At 35.0% G+C, this 21,686-nt stretch overlaps 3 protein-coding genes across 4 annotated transcripts; 2 read left to right on the forward strand and 1 right to left on the reverse strand.

The window, feature by feature from the left end:
- Window positions 1–1,487, forward strand: LOC105161803 (E3 ubiquitin-protein ligase PUB24). Its single transcript, XM_011079617.3, has one exon. It carries the CDS (start codon window positions 138–140, stop codon window positions 1,353–1,355), a length of 1,218 nt encoding a protein of 405 aa, XP_011077919.1. The 5' UTR covers window positions 1–137; the 3' UTR covers window positions 1,356–1,487.
- Window positions 1,488–8,244: 6,757 nt separating this feature from the next.
- On the forward strand, window positions 8,245–9,853 carry LOC105161716 (E3 ubiquitin-protein ligase PUB23). Its single transcript, XM_011079505.3, has one exon. The coding sequence runs from the start codon at window positions 8,410–8,412 to the stop codon at window positions 9,640–9,642; it is 1,233 nt and encodes a 410-aa protein (XP_011077807.1). The 5' UTR covers window positions 8,245–8,409; the 3' UTR covers window positions 9,643–9,853.
- A 3,660-nt stretch (window positions 9,854–13,513) lies between these two features.
- Window positions 13,514–21,590, reverse strand: LOC105161717 (RNA helicase family protein). 2 transcript variants are annotated; one of them, XM_011079507.3, is made up of 16 exons: window positions 21,267–21,590; window positions 20,624–20,769; window positions 19,853–19,952; window positions 19,534–19,749; window positions 19,360–19,455; window positions 18,469–18,744; window positions 18,034–18,237; window positions 17,784–17,939; window positions 16,589–16,681; window positions 16,291–16,505; window positions 15,663–15,822; window positions 15,257–15,530; window positions 14,976–15,168; window positions 14,663–14,849; window positions 14,134–14,502; window positions 13,514–13,909 (listed from the first exon to the last, which is right to left on the reverse strand). In XM_011079507.3, exons 1-16 carry the CDS (start codon window positions 21,576–21,578, stop codon window positions 13,775–13,777), a joined length of 3,132 nt encoding a protein of 1,043 aa, XP_011077809.1. In that variant the 5' UTR covers window positions 21,579–21,590; the 3' UTR covers window positions 13,514–13,774. The 2 variants fall into 2 exon arrangements, with proteins under 2 accessions (XP_011077809.1, XP_020549589.1); XM_020693930.2 differs by lacking the exon at window positions 21,267–21,590 and having other exon boundaries at window positions 19,853–19,956; window positions 20,624–20,764.
- Between the last annotated feature and the right edge of the window lie 96 nt (window positions 21,591–21,686).

Raw genomic sequence — 21,686 nt, forward strand, 5'->3', positions numbered from 1 at the left:
CATTATATATCAACAGCCGCATTCTCTTACCAGCCTATCCACACATTCTTGTATTAATTCCAGGTTGTATTATATGCGTATTTTTATTGGATCACTACGTTTTTTACATCCTGTAATAATTGGCTGCTTAATCATCCATGGAGAATATCGAAGTTCCTGAGTACTTCATCTGTCCAATTTCTCTTCAAATCATGAAAGATCCAGTGACAGCCGTGTCCGGGATCACATACGACAGGGAGAGCATCGAAAACTGGCTATTCAAGAGCCACAACACGATTTGCCCCGTCACCAAGCAGGGCCTGTCGAGACAGGCAGACTTGACACCGAACCACACCTTGCGTCGATTAATCCAGGCCTGGTGCAGTCTCAATGCAGCTCAAGGGGTCGAGCTGATCCCCAGCTCCGACCCCCCTCGCATAAAGATTCCTATCGCCAAATTGATAAGGGATCTCTATCTGCCCAACCTGCGGATCGAGACGCTGAGAGAATTGGAAGCTCTTGCGCTGGAGAGCGAGAGAAGTAGGGTTTATTTAGTCGAGGCTGGCCTAGCTAATGCGCTGGTATCGTTTATCATATCACGTTATAAAACAGGCGAAACGAATGGCCTGGAAGAAGCTCTCCGTCTCCTCTACACCGTTCTTGCCCCGTTGAGTCAATCCACGGGGCCCGTAACTGAAACCGGCGAAATCGTCGATTCTTTGATGTGGGTCTTCGGGTGTGATAACAAAGTAGTGAGATCCCACGCAGCATTTGCACTGAAAGTCGTAGTCCACAAGGCGAATCCAGGCATGCTGGAGAGACTGAAACCTGAATTTTTCAGGAGGATTTCGCATTATCTACGCGAAGCTGCAGGCAACAGCTCTAAACTAGAAACAAACTCCCTGCTGCACGTTCTGCTGGAAGGCTGTCCGTCGGGGAGGAATCGGGCGGCGATGGTGGAATCAGGGACCGTTTTTGATCTGATCGAGGTGGAGCTTAGAGGCCCGGAGAAGAAAACCACAGAACTGGTGTTGGGAATATTATACCACTTATGTTCAAGCGCAGATGGAAGGGCTCAGCTTCTCAGCCACGCCGCCGGGGTTGCGGTGGTGACGAGGCGGATCCTGAAGGTTTCTCCTACTGCGGATGATAGAGCGGTGCTGATCATTGGGTTGGTATCGAAGTACTCAGGGACAAGTGGGGTGCTTCAGGAAATGTTGAGAGTTGGAACTGTGGCAAAGCTGTGTACGGTGATGCAAGCGAATTGTGCCTCGCATCTGAAGGAGAAAGCTAGAGAAATTCTTAGAGCACACTCTGATGTGTGGAAAGATTCTCCTTGTATCGAAGTTGCTACCTTAACAAGGTGTACTAGGTGATTCATGAGAAACTCTAAAATCATATTGGATTTTGTCAGATTTTTTAATAACTATACGACATGTCTATTATATTTATCGTGTGATTGAAGTATAATTTAAAAAAAGTGAGCAATTATAAGACAAATATATTTATTTGTTGTGTGATTAATTTGATCGACCAAACCTGACTTGAATAAGTAGTTTTTGTGATTCATAGTATTTATATTGATTTTTTTTTTCAAATTATGAATTGATTTCTTTTTTCTAAATTTTATTGTTTATATGGGTACTGACATGTAATAAAGTGAAATATAAGAAAAAACATCAACTGGAAATAGAAGATTTGAACTACGTGTTATATATATTGAATTAATTGTGGTTCTGGATATATATGTAAAAAGAATTGGTATTTGATGTGCTGTTTGCTTGGAGATGTTGGTCCTTTTTCTTTGTAATCTTTTTGTTGTATATATACAGAAATAGATAAATGTGATTCTGTAGCATTTGTGTTGATACGTTATTCCTATTAATTTCTTGTTCATATAGATATCAAATTTTACAAATGTTGTATATTTAATTATTAGCCTTTTATCTAATCTAATGGTTGATGTAGTAGTAATAATTGTATTTCTCTCAATAAATAAATAAATAAAAAAAAGATCTTCTTATGAGAAATTCCATTTGGTAACATGTATAGATCAATATGTGTACAACTTTCTTATCAAGGTCGTATTAAGACCCTACTTAACAAACCTGTGATCTTTAGATAGTTTTTTATTCAATTATTCATATTAAAATTTCCGCCCAATCATTTTTTGATTTTGTTGTCAAATACTCGTAATTTTTGCTACTGATTAACTTATACTTTTTTTTTTCAACTTATTCCCACTACAAACTCAAAAAACTATTGCGAAAACCCTTTAATTACATCCCACAAAAACCACTCATTCTTACTTTTTGGAAATGTATATTTTAAGATATATATATATATATGTGTGTGTGATTTATTCTAAAACTCTATTTAATATTACCCCCGAACATTCAATATCTTTCAAAATAAATTTTCACCTCTGAAAATTCATTCAGAATGTATTTTCCAAACAAGTTTGATATTTTCTATGAACAAATAGGCGTTAGAGAGATAGAATATGGATTCTCTTTTCAGCCCATAAATGATATGTGAAGCCCAGCCAAAAAAGTGGAGCAATTCAAATGGGCCAAACAGTGTTTTAGAACAATGTGTTAATTGATGATGGGTCTTCACATAGACATTATGGATTAGTAAGAAATAAGAATATGCATGTGTCGATCACAAGGGTTGTCCTCGGGAGTTGTCTCCGATCCATATTTTTTTAAAATAGTTATTATGATGGTATATATTTTCCAAGTGGAACTTGTAATTTTTCAAGTCGTTTTTCAATACGTGTTTCAATTAATTCATTTTATTTTTCTCGTAGATGGTATTTTTAGCGCTACATATATAAGAGGGTATGGCATAATTGCAGCATTTTATGTAATGCTATTTTAAGAAAGAATAAAAAAAAGGCTATATATATTAATTGCAGACTTGAATAAATGAAGAAGTGTAGCACACACACAACACAATGGGAGAAAGACCAAAAAAGGAAGTGGTGCAACGTGAAATCCATTGTTCCATCATTCAATTATCAATATCCCACGTAACTGCTATGTAATTTGAGAGGTGATTGTTGCACTATATTTATCCCTCCTCACTTAGTGCTTATCTCTAACACTGCTTTTAGCTTAAAATAAGCTTTCACGTGTTCTAAATCAGCAGCACCCATTTCCACAGTTAAGCTTTTAATTACTTTATGTCCTTACCAATACAACTTCAACACAGTCGTGGCGGCGCACTTCCTGCCCAAAATACTATTATTATTATTACTACTACTGTTACTTCTCAACTTCAAAGCAAATATTTCATTTGCTACAATATTCTAATTATATATTTACGTTATTTAATATATTTCAAGTGCTTTTTCAATAAAGTGATCAAATTATTCATTGTTGCACTTGATAAAAGCTATCAATAACGCCAAGTATAGCTCATGTTAGAATTATTGATGTTACTGGGTTACTGCTTATGATTACTCTTAGTATTAAATTATACCAATATAAAAAGAAAAGTCACATTTTACACGTATTGGCAGTTTCTGACACCACAACATAAGATTTTTAAAATACTAATTATAACATTTCTACCAATATAATTACTTATTTATTTTTAAGTAGTTCATGTCTTATTTTAACCTTCAATATAATATCATGTTCATCATACACTTTACTGGTGTCATCACTTTCTCTGCTTTTATTCATATATTATTTTTTATTTTAAAAATTTATCTAGTATGTATCGAATTATATACATACAAATATTGATTGTCGTGGGGGGTATAGTTATTTAAACCAAAAAAGACTACTGCTCCTATGGTTGCTATAAATATACCACAGAAGCTTAAATAAGTTATATATATTGGGTTAATAACATTTTTATCTCCCTCTGATAAAAAAAAAAAGAAACATTTTTATCTCCCTGAAAATTTTAATAGACAAAGAACCCTTTTGAGCTTATAAATGAAAAGATACAAAACTTTTTTATAAAAGATCTCGTGTTCAAACCTTAAATATGTGTTGGGTGCATAGAGTATAAAAGAAAAAAAAAGCGCAAAAAAGATGGATATTTATTGTATCCCTCTTCAATATTAGTCTATTATGTGTTTTGCAAGGACCAAATTGCCCTTATATATATACCATTCGATCATTTTACGTTTTAACTGCAATAAACTCAGAATTTCACTTTCAAATTTAATTATAGTACTTATATATTAGTAAGTGGGGATACAACTGCATCAATAGGAGGTAAATTTGACCTCTTTCTTAAAATTTCCTGAAGATGGGTTACCCTTTTTGTTTTAATTTAAAAGGGTTTTTTGCCCATTATAGGGCCAGGTGCATTGAACTCCCTGTATTCCTACCAATTCTTTTCTTGCACAATTTTATAGACCAGAAGTAGGGTTTACTTTGTCTGAAATCCCTTTAGTCTCTCTAGCAAAACCAGGTATGTGAAAAAACCGGCGGTTTTCCAAAAAGAAACTGGTAATTATTTGGTGGGAACTTAATAATAACCCAAGCCATTAAATCACAACTATCGTCAGCACTTATGCAACCATCACTAGTTTTAGTGTCGAAACTCAGCAAAAAGCTACAAAGATACCGTATATCTGGGTAAAATCCTTATTTTTATCCCATTAAAAAAAAGTATTTTCATTTTTAGTATCATAATTATAAGGTATCGCTTTTGGTATCATAAAATACAAAAACAAACCTTTTTTTATCACAAATTAACGGCAAAGGCCAAGTTTGTGGCTAAAGTTGTCTAAAGTTTAGGCACAAGGCCTCCGCCGTTAACTTAAGACCAAAAAGGCATATTTTTTTGTTGTATGGTACTAAAAACGACACTCGCAACAATAGTGGTACCAAAAATAAAAATGACCTTATTTAATGGGATAAAAAAGGAAAAGGATTTTGCCCACGTATATCTTGATTGCACCTTTTCATTTTGATCGGATGTCTTTAAGTAAAACTAGTCATTGTGGCACGTCGTTCTTACATGTATATAATAAGTAATCTTTCATATTTTAAAACATATTATAAATAAGAGAATTATATAAATAAGTATATTACATTAATAAAAAAAGAAAAAAATAATTTATCAATTAATGCAAATTTTGAAAAGTTTAATAAATTAGTAATTTTATCATGAAGGACATTTTTGACTTCATAGAAAATTAGTAGGACGGTAGCAATAACATTGTTTGTGAGTGTATTTTCTTTTATATATATATTAGTATAAATACTGCATATCTTGATTGGAGTCTCCCAAAAATATGTACTTAAAAGCTTGTCTCATCAGAAAGAGAGAAATTATGAAATTGTATAAGTTGTTCAAGTGTTTGATTTTCGTTCGATGTGGAATGACAGTAGTATACATTTATATTCGAACCATAAAGCCCCAAATGAGGAATCTATTCCTAAAAACGGTGTCAAGAATGATTTGATTATATAATAAGAACGAGTTAAAATGATATCCATGCAAAAATTATATTTTCTTTACAAAAAAAATCAGAATTATATTATAAATTTCAACGATCAATATACGTAAATAATGATAATAATAATCATTATTATAGTAGAACAACAAGTACTATTAAAGTGAACTAAATCTATTTTGATGGGACTCAAACCTATAACTTCCTGATAATAATTGAACCGCACCTTCGCAAACACAGAAATTTTATAATTGATATTATAATTTAAAAAAAAAAAAAACAACCTAGCTGGTCGACTTTGCACATGTATATCCTGCCATAACTGCAATCCATGTCCAAAATGACCTGGAATCTCTTGTTTTAAAAAATACAAAAAACTACGTGCCCACAAATTATTAGTTCAACTCAAAGAACGGACACAAGTGGAAAGAAAAGGAGTGATAAAGAGAAAACAAGAATTTCAATAAATGAAAATTAATGTACGGCCACCGACCCGCAGCTTGCGTTTACTTTAGCGCTGAATGCCAATTCCAAGTTTGCAACCTTAATCGTACCCATTTCTCCTTTGTGATTAATTAAGCTGCCTACGTACTAAGCACGTCCAAGAACACAATCAATATATGGACAACATTAAGTTTACAAAATTTTGGGTAGAAATCACCAGTTATTAATGTTAAATACACCTATCAATTGCTTTTTGTCTTGTATGAATTTATTTTAATAATTGCAATCTGTAATTTTAAAAATTTCGCACATTGAGAATAAAAATAATGAGAATTTGGTATGACCAGAAAAGTGCAAGTCACCAGTTTAATAAGTGTATTTTTTTTTGGCTATTTTAGTAAATTTCGACCATTCTTATTTTCAACGTACGAAATTTTTAAAATTACAGGACAAAATTATTAAAATGAATCTGCATTGTCACTGTGTCATATTTACATAACTAAATTAGGATTTTCCTGTTATAAAAAATATATATACATGTGTACATTATGTACATTCAATGAGTTGTATTTGTAAACCAATACGGTATGACTTTAGCGTAAGAATTATCATTATCATTATTATTATTAATTTCTAGCTCAATACGGGTTGACTTTGGCCTAAGAGTAATACTTTATTTAAAAGATACAAGGTCTTGGTATAAATTCACGTTCATATACACTAAGCATGGAAGTGGCCTGAGATGGGAGCCGACGGCGGTGGTGCTGGGTCAATTCGGCCGGGTTGGTCCCGCACGGCCCAGACAGTGAAGGTCCAGCTATACAGCCATATACATATATATTTATGTATATGTATTATGCCATTTATATGTCTGTTCTATCCTTTTACCAACACTAGTTGTCGGCACCCAAATACGTGTGTATCATGTACATAATTCAAGCACTTAAATTTCCTTTCTTTCAAATTTTTATATATTATTCCATTATATATATATATATATTATGTGTCTGCAGAAATATATAAAATACATAATGTGTATATTACATATACACTTAATTAACTGATATAAAATTAGAAACATATATAAATGATTAAAAATCATATTCGATGAAACTATAATTTTCTGGAATTTGGAATATCTATTTTGACGAATTCCCAAGAACATTTAAAACATTTCATTTCTGAGTACTAGAGCCGTTGTGGGAAGTTATTGAGAGAAGAGTGGCCAAAGAAAAACAAAAGCAGAAAATTGAGAAAGAGGAAATTGAAGGTTTAGAAAAGGAAAAAGAAACATTGTTGAAATAATTTAAAAAATAAAGAAATGAACATACCATATAATAAGAGGAAGATTATGTTTTCGTCCTTTAATTCAATCTAATATTAATATTAGTTCTATAATTATGCCTTTTAGACAGCCTAGTACCCAGGACACTTTTTTTTTTATTTATTTATAATTTTTTTTAGGGGGGGGGGGGGGGGGAGGAGAGGGGGAAGGGGTTAATCCTATGTGACCTTATACATGATTAGGAAGGCATGTTGAACATATTTTACAAGGAAGAAAGCTCTCTTTTTCCCTCTAATTTCTAACTAATAAAACATATTTTCTTGGCCAAATACATAAACCTCATGTATTTTGAAAACTTTTAGCTACAAACCCCTTTGCTTTTAAAAAATAGGCTAAGAACCTCCTCTGTTTTCGTAAATGTAGCTTACTTGCTCTTTTTTATTAATTGAAACTAATGTTGCTATTTTTTTAAATATATAAAGAACACATATCTGAGTGGCATCCTACGCCCTCCCGCCTTTCAAATAATTTAAAAGAATAAATTAATTAATTATCATATTTATATTGAAGCAAGAGAGTTCTCTTAAAAAAAAAACTCTAATTTAGATATGGTTCTTAAATTAATTATATAACAAATATAATATAATTGTCGTGTGAATAGTGTATAGCTTAAAAAAAGTGATGGATTACATGAAAAATATATTATACAAGTTTTATAAATTAATTTGGTTCAATCAAGATTTAATTTAGATAAAAGGAAAAAAAAAAAAAAAAGTGTCCTCTCGCGTATGAATGGCGTTGACCATCTTGAAGTAAATTAAGCACGAGGTGTTCTTTAAAGAGCGAAATTGAAAGTCAAAACTATAATTTGGCTTACACTCAGACCACACACATTACATTAGACCAGGTTTGAGGTTTCTTAGAAAAGTCTCAGTCCAATTCCAATCCCCCATACATTAAACGAAAAAAATATACTAATTGCAAATCTCTCTTTCTCTCTCTCTCACACACACACATTTCACACACAGTTTTCCGTGTTTTGACCTTCTCAATTTTGAATCTCTCTCTTTCTGCCCACCCTCACACACACATATATATAGATCTAAATCCTTTCAACTCCTTTCATAAACAAATTCAGCACCTTCAAAACTTTCTTCAATTTCTCATCAGATTAAACCTAACAATTACCTCTCATTCTCTTATTGTTCATCACTTGTTTTAATTTCTTGCCTAAAGGCATATATAAGCATCCGAATCTTGATCTTCTTCTCCATTAATGGCTGAAATCGAGGTTCCCCCCTATTTCCTCTGCCCCATTTCTCTCGACATCATGAAAGATCCGGTGACGGTATCAACAGGCATAACCTACGACAGGGACAGCATCGAAGAATGGATCTTTTCTCAGAGAAACAACACTTGCCCCGTAACGAAACAGCTTCTTGTCGACCCGGAATTGACTCCCAACATCACTCTCCGACGGCTCATCCAGTCCTGGTGCACCCTCCACGCCTCGCACGGCGTCGAGAGGCTGCCGACCCCGAAAGCTCCCGTCAGCAAACCCCAGCTTATGAAGCTTCTCAAAGATGCAAACTCCCCCCAGAAGCAAATCAAATGCTTAGAAACACTTAAATCCATGGCTTCTCAGAATCAAACCAACAAGAGGTGTATGGAAGCAGCTGGCGCAGTTGAGTTCTTGGCTTCGTTGGTTGTCAAGAAAGCCCTGGAAGCCTCTCGTGGTGAAGATTCAGAATTTGATCTATCTGATTCGAGAAAAGCCTGTGATGAGGCCTTGAGCGTTCTTTACAGTCTCCAGTTATCAGAATCTGGCCTGAAAGCCCTCAACAACAGCGAATTCATCGAGTCCTTAACTCTTGTCATGCAATCCGGGAGCTACGACTCACGAGCTTATTCCGTCATGCTACTGAAATCAATGCTGGAGGTAGCTGATCCCTGTTTGCTGATCAATTTACGACCCCAATTCTTTGCAGAATTAGCTCAAATTTTGAACGATCAAATCTCACAAAAGGCCTCAAAGGCAACGCTCAAAGTACTAATCATTGCCTGTCCATGGGGGAGGAATAGAATCAAAGCAGTAGAATCAGTGCCTGTACTAATAGATCTCCTGCTCGATTCTTACGACAAAAGGGCCTGCGAAATGATGCTGACAGTGTTGGATTTGCTGTGCCAGTGCGCTGAGGGGAGAGCCGAGCTGCTGAAGCACGGCGCTGGATTGGCCATTGTTTCAAAGAAGATTCTAAGGGTTTCTCAGGCAGCAAGCGAAAGGGCTGTCAGGATCTTACATTCAGTTTCCAGGTTTTCGGCAACTCCTAGAGTCTTGCAGGAGATGTTGCAGATTGGGATTGTTGCGAAATTGTGGTTGGTGGTTCAAGTTGAATGTGGATCCAAGACAAAGGAAAGAGCCAGGGAAATGCTCAAAGTACATGCCAGGGCCTGGAGGGACTCCCCTTGCATTCCCAAGAATCTCATTTCTTCATATCCATCTTCATAAGACATTCAAGTGATGGATATTACAATAGAGACTAATCGATTAATTGTATACATGCTTGTTAATTTCATACCTGTGAATAGACCTTCGGTTCAGTTAGAAGATGACAGAATATTGTTGTTGTCGACAAATCGATTTTGTTCGTACTAATTTAAAATTGTAGGAAATTGAAAGTTCAATAAGTCCTCATGACATCTTGTTGTCAGTTTTCTTACCCTAATTCTTCGGCTTGCAATTTGGTTATCCGTAATCATGATCCTGGGGTTGGTTTAGGTTGGTTTTTGACTGGTTTGAGTAGGAAAAATCATTTGATGATTTTGTATATTTGTTGTTCAATTAACTGTCATGTCACATTCACGTCATCAATGTCTATTTAGTTTTTAGATATTCACTAAAAGAAAATTTAGTATTAACTATAATTTTATGAGTTATGATGGTAAATAATTATTATTAATCATAGTTAAAGAAAAATTTATACAAAAATTTAGATTATTCATTATGAAAATATTTTTACCATGCCCGATAGCTATAGCAAATGATGTTTTAGCCAAACTCACAAAAATCACGGCCAATAACCTTTGGTCATGGTTGGTCAATAACTATTTACTACAATTATTTATTTTTAATCATAACAATCAAACATGATTAAATATTAAATTTCGTCTAGTGATTTCAGTATGTAGTATAATCTATATAATTAATTATTCAGATAATTCTAAAATTTTCTGCTAATTCTACACATAGTTTTAGAATAGTAAAATGATAGGGGGCATAATTTTCACCCCACCAAACAAATCAATCATAAGTCAAAAGAAATCAAGTTACACAACCAAAAATGCATGTTCATCACTTATCATAAATACATATTAATCTTTCTACACTGGATTACACATAAAGAGTATTCTTATATATATATATATATGAACTTCCCGACTTCGTCTAATAATATACATATGTAATTTTAGCAGTTTGAATAGAACAATACATTATTAATTGGAAAGTCAGCTGTCTACACTCTACTGCATTGATTAGTTTTCTGAAGATGTCTTCCTTTTTTCTCGATCATCTTAGGACAGCCATCTATCCTCTTGGAAGATGTCCAGATCCAGGTGGGCATTAATATTACATTATTATAATATTATGACTGTTCCAACGTTAAAACACGAAACGTCCCATGCATTGTAGTCCGGTTGACCGTTTATAATTTGCTTATGGTCGGCCGGAAGAAGGGTTTTTATATCCACCGAATTTTCTTTATTTAATGAATATTGAAATTGAATTTTATGAAGAACCTGAATTCTTCTATTGGGAGAATCAAATTAGAAATTACGAAATGGCTAAGGCTTGATGCATGATGTTTTAGTTTAGTAGTTAAAATATTTATGACAAGATCGATATCATGAATTCGCGCAAATCCCACTAGACGTGTGGATATTAAGTGAGTTATTGTAATTTATTTATCATTTTTATTCATATTAATGTATTAGTTGAATTAAAGTATTATTTAGTATCGAGTTGAGTTACTATAATTTATTTACCGTTATTACTAAAAAAAAGTGGCTAAAGCTTGACAAAGTACAATTACTTATTTATTTCAATTGGTCCGTGTCATATTTTAACTGCTGTACTATCATATTTATCGTCCAATTTTACTCATGTTATCATAGAAGTCCTACGTGTCATGATGACTAGCTCGTTTATATATGTGAGGGCGTAACGAAGAAATCCGTCGGATAATTTGGAACCTGTTTCAGCTACCCTAAATTGTCTCTCTAGAATAGAGACTCAGTAATTTTTCAATCACTTGAGCTATTTTTTAAGAGGAAATGTTGGGAAAATTTGATAATTCAACTGTCAGAATAGGGATTTGGTCACTTTATATTTTGATATAAAATATAATGTTACCGGTCTCCTTCTCCTATGACTCAACTTCTACTAATAAAGATAAAATTGGAGCCAAAGCCATCAACTTGATTGACCTTTTCGGATTCTGCTCCCAATTGCGATCAAGTCCTCTACATCAACTTGCATGCTGTATTAATTGTTCGACGACTACGTGCATTAGAAGCATTAACGTTCCAGGAAAATTCTAGCTCGGGTTCGATTTAGACGAATTTGAATTAATTATATAATAATTGCAATACACTTGTTGTGTAATTAGTGTATAATTTAGAAAAAATAATCAATCAAATAGTAAATGGGATATACTTACTCTGTAATTGGTTTGATTCGAGCAAGAATTTTCCTTAGATTGCATTTGAATTGACGGACTTAAAAATTATAGATTTCAAATCCTTAATAACAAATTTTTTAAATTTGTTTGAACAAGTCTAAATTTAAAGGATTTTTAGTCCTTTCATTTTAATTCGGAACTATGTTTTGTTCTGGATGAATTTTATATTCTTCTCAATTCCCGTCATTTTAAATTCTTTCTCTAAATCCTTCCATCAAATCCAAATGTACTCTAAGATATAAATCGAACATTAGAATGGAAATATATTTTCCACCTGGTTTATTTGCTCTTTTTGTCCTTTAAGTTTCTTGTTTTGGGTAAGGAAATTGTTGCCCTGTGCAGAGTTATAGGTGGAAATTTTTACGCAAATCAGATTTAGCCGAATAAAAATCAATCACAAAGCAAATGTGATGTATTTATCATGTGATTGATTAATTTTTCTGAACTATATACCAATCACACCTCAAATATATTATATTTATCATATAATTATTTTAAATTCGATCAAACCTAATGAGGTCAGAATTTCCCGTCTTAGGTTAAGTTTGTTTTCATTTCTTCCCTATCTAAAAGACAGTAAAAAAACATTTGAAATGTTTATCACCATCTTCACAAAACATAGCATTTAGTGCATTTAACTTAATGGTATTTTCTCAAAACAAAACAAAAATAACTTACCACTATTTTATCTTGCATTAATATAAAATGGGAAAAAATGTAATTTTGGTCCAATTTGTTACGAGTGGTGACACTTTCAGTCTAGGACCATCCCAAAACTACCAAATTGGCCTAAATTGCGACCTTTTGAAAATTACAGGCCTTAAATGCTATTTTGGAATAATCTTGGACCAAAATTACTACTGCCCTTATAAAATTGGATCAAAATTGTATTTTTCCTATAAAATATAAAATCAAAACCTATTTAAAACTCTTAAAATCTTAAGATTACCTATTTTCCAAACATAAAAAAGAAGAAAGGAAAAAACATTTTAAATATAATTTAAGTTCCAAGTATCCCATAATAACACACTATTTTCTAAAATGAAATGTTTTTTACACGACCATTAACTTTCAACCAATATTTTCGAAATGCAATACTTGACATATAAATACTTAAATATTTGTTATTCTGCATTGTATCATTTGATACGGAAGCTTTGGATCGCTTAACACGAAAGACGATGACGACAGTAGACAGCGACTTCAGCTTATGAAAATTAGACATGTAATCCCATAAAAACCTTGATTAACGACATCATTTAGGTGAGGCATCCCAAATGTTGCATTTTGTCAAAGTTCTTGGAGACTATCCCAACTTACATAGGAAATACAAATGGCGTCGAGATCGAATTCAACGGAAAGAAAGGATCCAGCTTCATCAACACCCACTGGATCATCGATGATTTGGACAATTTCTGGAAATACAAATACTATATGAATTCTGACGAAGTAGGCCAATCGGCGGGGGTGGGGGGCGGCAGGAAAAGTTCTTCTGAGGAAAAACTCAACTAGAGACCAAAGAGACTGGGAAAACCCAGGAATTCCTCATCGCATAATTGTCAATGTAACTTAGTAAAAGATGTTATAATGTCTAGAGGGATTATGGGACAAAAATCGAAAATAGTACCAGAAAACAGCATCTTCAATTTTTGCATCCTTCCTTCATTGGATGGAATCACTCAATATCACAATGTTAATGAATACATCAATATACTTGCAACTGACTTTTTCCCGTTACAGAAATATGCCTAGTAGCTAAACGCCTCTAGTTTCCTGTTGTGCACTGAGTAATTGTTTGAAGAACCACATATAACTCAAAATTTGCATCACAGTGTCCGATCTAATGGTATGAATATTCTAATGGTCATACACATTAACCGGCAGTGATGTAAGGATGTGAAGTCACCTATAATGCACATCTTGACTGTGCAGCAACTCGACTACAGCAGCAACAACACCCTTTCCCTCCACTGTAATATCCAGGCCTGGCTCCTCAATCTTCCTTGATAGAAGCTTGTCAAGCTCTCCACGCAATTTCTGCAAAGTAATAATAAAAAAAACAAATTATAAGCTTCCAGCTATACACATGCTATATGCTCTTCTCTTCATCTCCTTTTTACTTGTTGAAACAATTCTCTCAGTCTCAATATATATTGTTTTTAGGAAAATTTAAGCTCATACATGGAAATAAATAGAAGAAAATTCAGAAATAAACACTGTCATGGTACATCACAGGGGGCGGGGGGGTGTCCAAAATTTACCCGTATCAAGTCCAATACAGTCTTTGATGCAGAAAAGTGAAGGTATCCACCAAGCATTTCAATGCCATCTCCACTTTTGCTAGGAATAAGATTACCACCAAACATCAATAGAGCATAATCTGATATATTGGTGGAATCTCTTATGTATATGCTACTGGTTTTGACCTTTTCACTGTAGACCATGTATGGAAGAGGGAAAAGATGAACGCCAGCATTGACTGAAGCTGGATGAATGTCAACTTTCCCAACTTCTTTAGTGTAGAATGCTGTTCGCTTTCCTCGTCTTTTGCACTGCACAACATTTGGGTAAAGTCCAGCACAAAGTATGGCACATACCATCTCCAAATCATCACTGTATTGGTTATATGCCTGCAGAATAAGATATGAACTCAATGAATCATGTGAATGAGCAGGTGATAGTAATTTTTAAAGGATCATTATAAGAACTATTTCTTCTTATTATTTGAAATTTGGTTTATAAAGTGAATATCCAAATGCAAATAGGAGATTAGCAAAGTCAGATGCTTACCTTGGGACCTTGTGATTTATCTACAAAACCAATGCCTGACAGTAAATCTAGAAACTGATTTCTCATATCTTCCATCATTTGCATGGTTACTGGTGACAGAAAATTCTCCCAACAGAAAGTTCTATCCTTTCTATTTCGTTTAGCATCTTTCCATCCTTCAAATGCTTTAAGAAGTGCAATGTGATCGCTGTTTCCAAGACAAGAAAATTCTCGCATTAGCAGAGAATCATAACCAATAATGCCAATGTATTTATCTGAAGCAAGTGGTCATGTTATTAGATCAAAGTAAATGTGGATTTTTCTGTAGCCTAACCTGCACGAATCACCAGCAAAGGATCTCTTTGCAGCATCTGCTTCCTCTTTCCTATTTAGTGGAAGGACAAATGGGTCCCGATGAGCAAGAGCAGCAGCTATTGTTAGTGCAGGGTTAAGGCACTGGAAGATGGAACCCATGAGAAGCATCTTTCCAATATTTGGGTCCAAAGGCAAAGTGCAAAGATGTCGTCCTAGTAAGTGATAGTAGTTATTATTTTTTCAGAAAAAAAGTTTGATCCAGAAACTGAAAGGAGACAACAGACATGAAATACCACACACCAAGAGGAGTGAGCTCTTCTCTATCATCTAGAGCACCAATTGTTTTGAGAAGCTCAATGGCATTTTCAACAGAGAGAGGATCAGGTGGTTGAAGTGCCTTGGCCAAAAACATACTAATTGCTCCAAGCTGCAAACTCTTGATATGCAGACATAGCTCTTGCAGAGGTGTTCGAAGCATTTCAGGCAGTTGATACTGGGGCATAGCATCATGGATCATTTTGGGATATAGTCTATAGCACACTCCTGGTTGCACGCGACCAGCCCGACCACGCCTCTACAATTACCCAGAAGATAGCATGAAGGAAAAATGTGGCAAGTCGATGAAAGCAAGGTTCATGTTACTTGCAAAGAAAAATTTCAGAGTGGAACTGTGATATACACAAGATAATCAAATAAATACAAATACCTGGTGTGCTGATGCCTTAGAAATCCATGAAGGTAAAAGGCAAGCCAGCTTATTAAGAGCATCATAACTAGTCTCCTTTGCCTTTCCACAGTCTACAACATACACAACGTCATCTATGGTAATACTGCTCTCAGCAATGTTGGTTGCTAGCACAATCTTTCTGCAGAATAGCATCAAAGCTGTCAGTTATCAGGATAGAAACTGAAGAAAATGAATAAGAAACCAATTAATCCCTAAAAGTTTCTTTTTTATGAAACAAACCAAGTACTGGCAACACCACCCAAATCAGTTTGAAACTATATTTCTCACCAAATTATGTGGTGAGATGTTTGACAACAGCCAACCTGTAATACTACAATAGATAACAAATTCAAACCGATGGCGATAATCACCCATGCATCACATGAGACAGCAGGTGGAAAGTAGAAACAACTAACAGTTAACCATTCTGTTTGTATCATGCAGGAAGGAAATTATCTCCACCAGCATAGAAGATTCTCAAGTGAGTTTCTAGGGCATACTGGGGAACCCAAGGTCAACCATGCTGCAGCATTGAAGACCTACATTTACCCTAATGCTTCTTTCTGTATAACATATATTAGAAAAAATAAAAAATATAGATGCTTACCTAACATTGGGCGGTGGACGATCAAAAATTTCCCGCTGGTTGATTGTGGGCATTGAACCGTGGAGAGGAAGAACTAAAAACTTATTTGTGTCTCCGAGGAAATTGTTTACTTTGAGTTTATCATGAAGCTTTGAAATATCATCCCAACCAGTAAGGAAAACAAGAATTGCTCCACTACCTTCATGTCGACATATATACTCAACTGTTGATTCCACCTTCAAGGAAAAAGCAATTAGATAGGAAAATAAGCCTCTGAAAGCTTTTCTTATAATAATTATAAAACTCTGCAGATACGTACAAGGCCCAAATCCAGCTGAGAACCAGACCAAGCCTCAAGAGATCGCCTGGTGCTTGTGCTGTATCCCTTGAAGAGGGCATCAATGTCAGCATCCTGAACAGAAGAAAAGATCAAGAATCTGGTGAAATGTAGAAAATCTAGAATAAACATGGAGCGAGCATGACAACTCATGGATCTTCAGTTATATGCAATGTTTACATGAACATGGGAGAGGGACTGCCATACTAGCAGGAACCAGCATAGGCTAAACACAACTTTTAGATTATATAAAATGAAAAGTGTCAAAAAGGGTGCTCGTAGACACTAACCGGAAACTTTCTATAGAAAAATTATAAAGTTCCTCTTGCATGTCAGAGTCAAACTGACTGATAATTTCACGTATAGTATAGGAATATGCCAGAGAAAAATGAATGAAATGCGAGACATCTTATGAATATAAACAAATATATATTTAATGGTCCACACTCCACAAATGCAAGACTGATAACTTTTTGTTATTATTTTTTAATTTGCTAACTGGCTCGGTTTCCAGGTGAGCTCTAGTGTCCCAAAAATTTAGATTTTAGAGCATGATCGAACTACTGCCATATTTCCCCTTCCCTCCATCAATACTTTGCATTCCTTGATCCCTTAAACCAAAAGATACTTTTACTTGCCGCTATTATAATAGACTTTGATTAATAGTTATTTAGTTACATTGATATCCTCCTTCTGTTAACCACATCATCTGTGGGACATTCTTTTTTCATATCCAACATGTATAGATAACTATCAATCCATTCATCTCTTTCATGTCAACAAGCATCAGCCTCTTCATCCTACAACTTCAAGTAACCGTCACATGCATACACCATCTGAAAATTAAAGAAATTGACTTTTGATCATAACCATTAAGTTTACTTTTATGCATAAATAGAATAGGAAGCTCGGAAGATTATGACCTGACATGTCAATTCAATAGCATCAACATGAGCTTCTTGAGCTTGAAGAACCCTTAACCGTTCTATGTTAATTATAACATAAAATATGCTTGAAGATGGCTTCTTAGGCTCAAGAACAAAAGTAGAACAAGATGCTAACAAATTAAAAAATATAATCAGATGAAACCATAAAAAGCAATCTGATATCCAGTAAGATTAATCAATTCAATCACAAGAAAAATGAAGATTGAAAGAACTAATAATGACAACCATACCTCAAATAATTCTGTCAAAGGATCTTTTCTAGACTCCTGCTGTCGCCGTCCTCTTCTTGAATTTCCTCGAAAATTCTCAAACTCTGATTGGATATTGTAGCGTGTTTTCTCCAAGACATTTTCTAAATAAAATTCTTTCACTGGAAATGTGAATCCCTGCGAGCAAAATCATGCCCAGATACTGTGTGAGAAAGAATACATCTTGATGAAAACACTGGACACCGATGAGATTATGCATAAGATTCCATACAGGTATATGAATTGTTGGAGCATTTCCAAAGTATTTGGAGAATAAGTCAGCATTGATAGTGGCACTCATAAGGATAAGACGCAGGTCAGGACGGCGAGGAAGGAGGTCATGCAATATTATTAGCAGGAAGTCCTCATTCATGCCTCTTTCATGAATTTCATCTACCAGCAAGTGAGTGATTCCTGTTAAATCTGGGTCCTGCACCTGTAAGCAGGAAGGAAAAAGAAGTAAAACCCTAAATTTCAAAAGGAAAAGAAAACAACCACAGAACTTTTCTGTTCTACAGAACTTTTGAGAAGTCTTCATTTATGCCTCTTTTGTGAACTTCATCTACCAGAAAAGGCACCTCAAGCTTTCTAGAGTTTTTCAGCATTTCTTATGAACAAAGTACAAATATCAACAACAAAAATGAAATGCAAGGTAAAAACATAATACCAGCTGCCGGAGTAACACCCCAGTTGTGCAAAACAGCAATCTTGTTTGAGCAGAGCGCTTTGATTCTAAACGAATCTGATAACCTACAGTTTCACCCAGCTTCTCTCCTCTTTCAGAGGATATTCGAGCTGCTACTGATATAGCTGATATTCTACGAGGTTGTGTGCATATTATACTACAACTAGCACCTCGTAGAGATGATATCTCGTTTTCCAGTATAAACTGAGGAAGCTGGGTAGTTTTACCACAACCAGTCTCTCCTGAAACTACAAGAACCTGTATTATCAATAGAAACAAAAAGAGAAATCAGTAATCCTTGCAAAATCGTTACATAGAAACTTGAACTAATTTTCATTGTTCAGAACATTACATAAGAAGATTAAATTAAAAATATACTCCCTTGACACAATGTTTTCTAGAAGGGCTAAAGAAAGCATTGAAATGATTTATAGTTGTTAAATGACAAAGCACCTCAGGGCGCAAGGTATGCACCTCATCAGATAAGGTGCATAAGTGTAATTTTAGATAAAATTTCTACGAAAAATGTTGCACAAAAACACATAATCTTTAGCACCTAATTGTAGAAAATACTAAGCATATTTACAGTTTTAAAAATTTTCAGCAATCAACTCAGTATAATCTTGAATTTCAGAAAATTTAAATCATCTTTTCAGAAAACATGAAGAAGAAATAAGGAAAAGGAAGCAGGGAAGGAAAATATGGTGCAGAAGAAGAAAATTAAGAAGGAAATGGAAAGAAATTGAGGAAAAGAAGAAACTGTAGTAAAAAGGGAGAAAAGGCTGCCATTTAGCAGCATTGAATACTATACGATGCCATGTTCAGCAGGGATAAAATAATGAATAATAAAGAATAAAATATCACAGTTCATACCTGATTTGCTGCTACAGCTTTCAAGAATTCTGATTTCAGTTTAAATGCTGGCAGCTTTTCTCTAAATTCTAGCATTGCCTTTACATTATCAGTTTCCTACAAGTCAAGAAGCCAAGTATTTCATGAGTATTTCCAGAAAACAACCAGAGAATTTCCTGAGATCCGGTCATATACCCTCATCTTTTCCTGTTTTTGTTTCAGTTCCATATTAAGTCCTTCGGATGCAGTATCTATCTCCAATAGCGATGCCCCTCTGCCGATTTCAACTGGTTTGGATTGTAATGCTTCAGTCTCAGAGGACCTAGAAGAGCCAGTCTCGACAGATGATGTCCCATTGGAACTGTTCAATAAATTTCCAACTCTTTTCTCAATCTCCGTGGACATTTTGATCTGAAATATTGTCCAAAAGGAGAACTCACATAATGCCATAAGCAACATAACCAAACTGACATACTTAATTTTTTCCCTCTAATCTAATAGTAGCGCAAAGTACCTCTTTCTGCATGGACCCATGCCTTTCATCAAGATCTGCACGATAATTAGGCAATGGAACTTTGCTCACAACCAGCGCCTTCCCCTTATTATATGCATGGCTTTCTTTCCACAAATAAACAACCATATGATCATATTGTCAGGAAAGAATACATAATAGCTGCTTTCATAAGAAACAAAGACATTCTCCAAGTACAAGATTGAATGAACAAATTCTTCAACAAGAAGCATTGTTCTATATATATCCGTACAAATCAACTGGCCAAGCACATTGATATGAGTGGTTGATTTAAACTTTATATCTTACCACATCAAACTAATTGATAAAGCACATGTCTGTAAATGCTTGATTTGAATTTGCAAATTATGCTGTGCAACTTCTATCTATATAATTAACTGCCAAGTGCCAAAGCATGTTATTCTAAAAAGGCAACTTTTTAATTCCTTGTTATTTTATTATGCTTATGCATGTGCCGAAACAGCATAAACCATTGAACTAAATTTAATTAATCAGATCTAAACGCAAACACTTGAAAACATTCCTATATCCAATATCTGCTTTCAAATTAGTTTAACCAAAAGTTCAAACTGAATCAATTCCATTGTCCGAAACATCCTGCTGAGGCAGCAAGACAATTAATGTTGTCAAAGTTTTGTGTAACCACAAAATTTAGAAGATGATGGTCAGAGCACAAAATGATTGTAAGAGACATGTAGTTACCACAATTCTTCACTGAAATTAGAACAGTATCTAGGAGATAAAGAAACTTACAAGTATAAACCCAGCTGATAAGCCATATCAGCCAAGATTTGCTGATCATCTCTACTGAAGTTTCGCTTTATGATCAGCTCCTGCTCCCCTCCTCTCTTCATTTGTTCCATTTTTCCCCACCATTCATTCTGGTCCATCACCTCAATCTACAGACAAGCAAAAAGTTTCATGATATGCCGAATTGGACAAGCATAATTTTTTTCAGATGTATATTAGATAGTTGAACATTATAACTTCTTCTGAGCTATAGGACTTGTAGAGGAATTCTACTTCGTTGGTTTCAAGCAGCCAGCCTTGACATTGCTCTTGATACTTCGTTTCAATAGACACCAACAGAATGCAATTCCAGCTTCAAAAATAGTAAATTGTTTTAACGAGACGAATCAAATGTTCTTTACTTCTTTCTCTCCCTACCAGGTTCTCCAGAAGCATTTCATGCATAAATCTTTACCTTTCTCCGTAAGTAAACAACTCCATCCTTCAAATAAAATATCTTGCTTCTCTTGTATCAAAAATCGCTCCTACTCACAATCTACACCCTATTTTTAAAATAAAGCTTGGAGAAACTTCTGTCTCTCTCTCTTCCAAAATCAACAAACTACCAAGGTTGCAGCTTTTCACAAACAAGAAATTCAAAGAGTACCTCAGCCGCTTTCTGCCGCAGACGTTCGGCTCTCCAAACAGGATCCCACCAGCGCTGCTCTCCGCCTCCACGACCTCCACCTCTGCCGCCGCCGCGTCCCCCTCCGCGGCCTCCGCCGCCGCGACGGCCTCCTTGATAATTGGGGCGGTTAGACATGGATGTTGAGGTCGAGATCCGACAAAAATTTCTTTTAAACAAGCTCCGATTGCCGATAAACTGAAGGTGCACGAAGGATGTGAGCGGAAGGCGAAACTGAGCGAGTGGGGAGAAACAGTAATGGCGCAAGGGGTTATGAAGTAGAAGGTGCGACATTTAAAGTGCGAGTTTTGCCAATCAATGAGACGTCGTTGGGCACAATAGTTGCTATTAAACTAGCCACGTTTATTTTTGTCGCATGTTACTGAGTCGAAGGCGGGCCTC

This window comes from Sesamum indicum, linkage group LG5 (genome assembly GCF_026168435.1).
Source record: "Sesamum indicum cultivar Baizhima isolate 11 linkage group LG5, ASM2616843v1, whole genome shotgun sequence".
NCBI lineage: Eukaryota > Viridiplantae > Streptophyta > Magnoliopsida > Lamiales > Pedaliaceae > Sesamum > Sesamum indicum.

What these genes read in the sequence shown, in the direction of transcription:
- LOC105161716 (XM_011079505.3), top strand. Translation starts at nt 8,410, where the DNA reads ATGGCTGAAATCGAGGTTCCCCCCTATTTCCTCTGCCCCATTTCTCTC.
- LOC105161803 (XM_011079617.3), top strand. Translation starts at nt 138, where the DNA reads ATGGAGAATATCGAAGTTCCTGAGTACTTCATCTGTCCAATTTCTCTT.
- LOC105161717 (XM_011079507.3), bottom strand. Translation starts at nt 21,578, where the DNA reads ATGTCGCACCTTCTACTTCATAACCCCTTGCGCCATTACTGTTTCTCC. An exon ending in TATCAGCTGGGTTTATACTT is followed by an intron (nt 19,953 to 20,623) that starts GTAAGTTTCTTT and finishes GTGGAAAGAAAG; the next exon opens with CCATGCATATAATAAGGGGA. An exon ending in AGAAGAGCTCACTCCTCTTG is followed by an intron (nt 15,169 to 15,256) that starts GTGTGTGGTATT and finishes ATCACTTACTAG; the next exon opens with GACGACATCTTTGCACTTTG.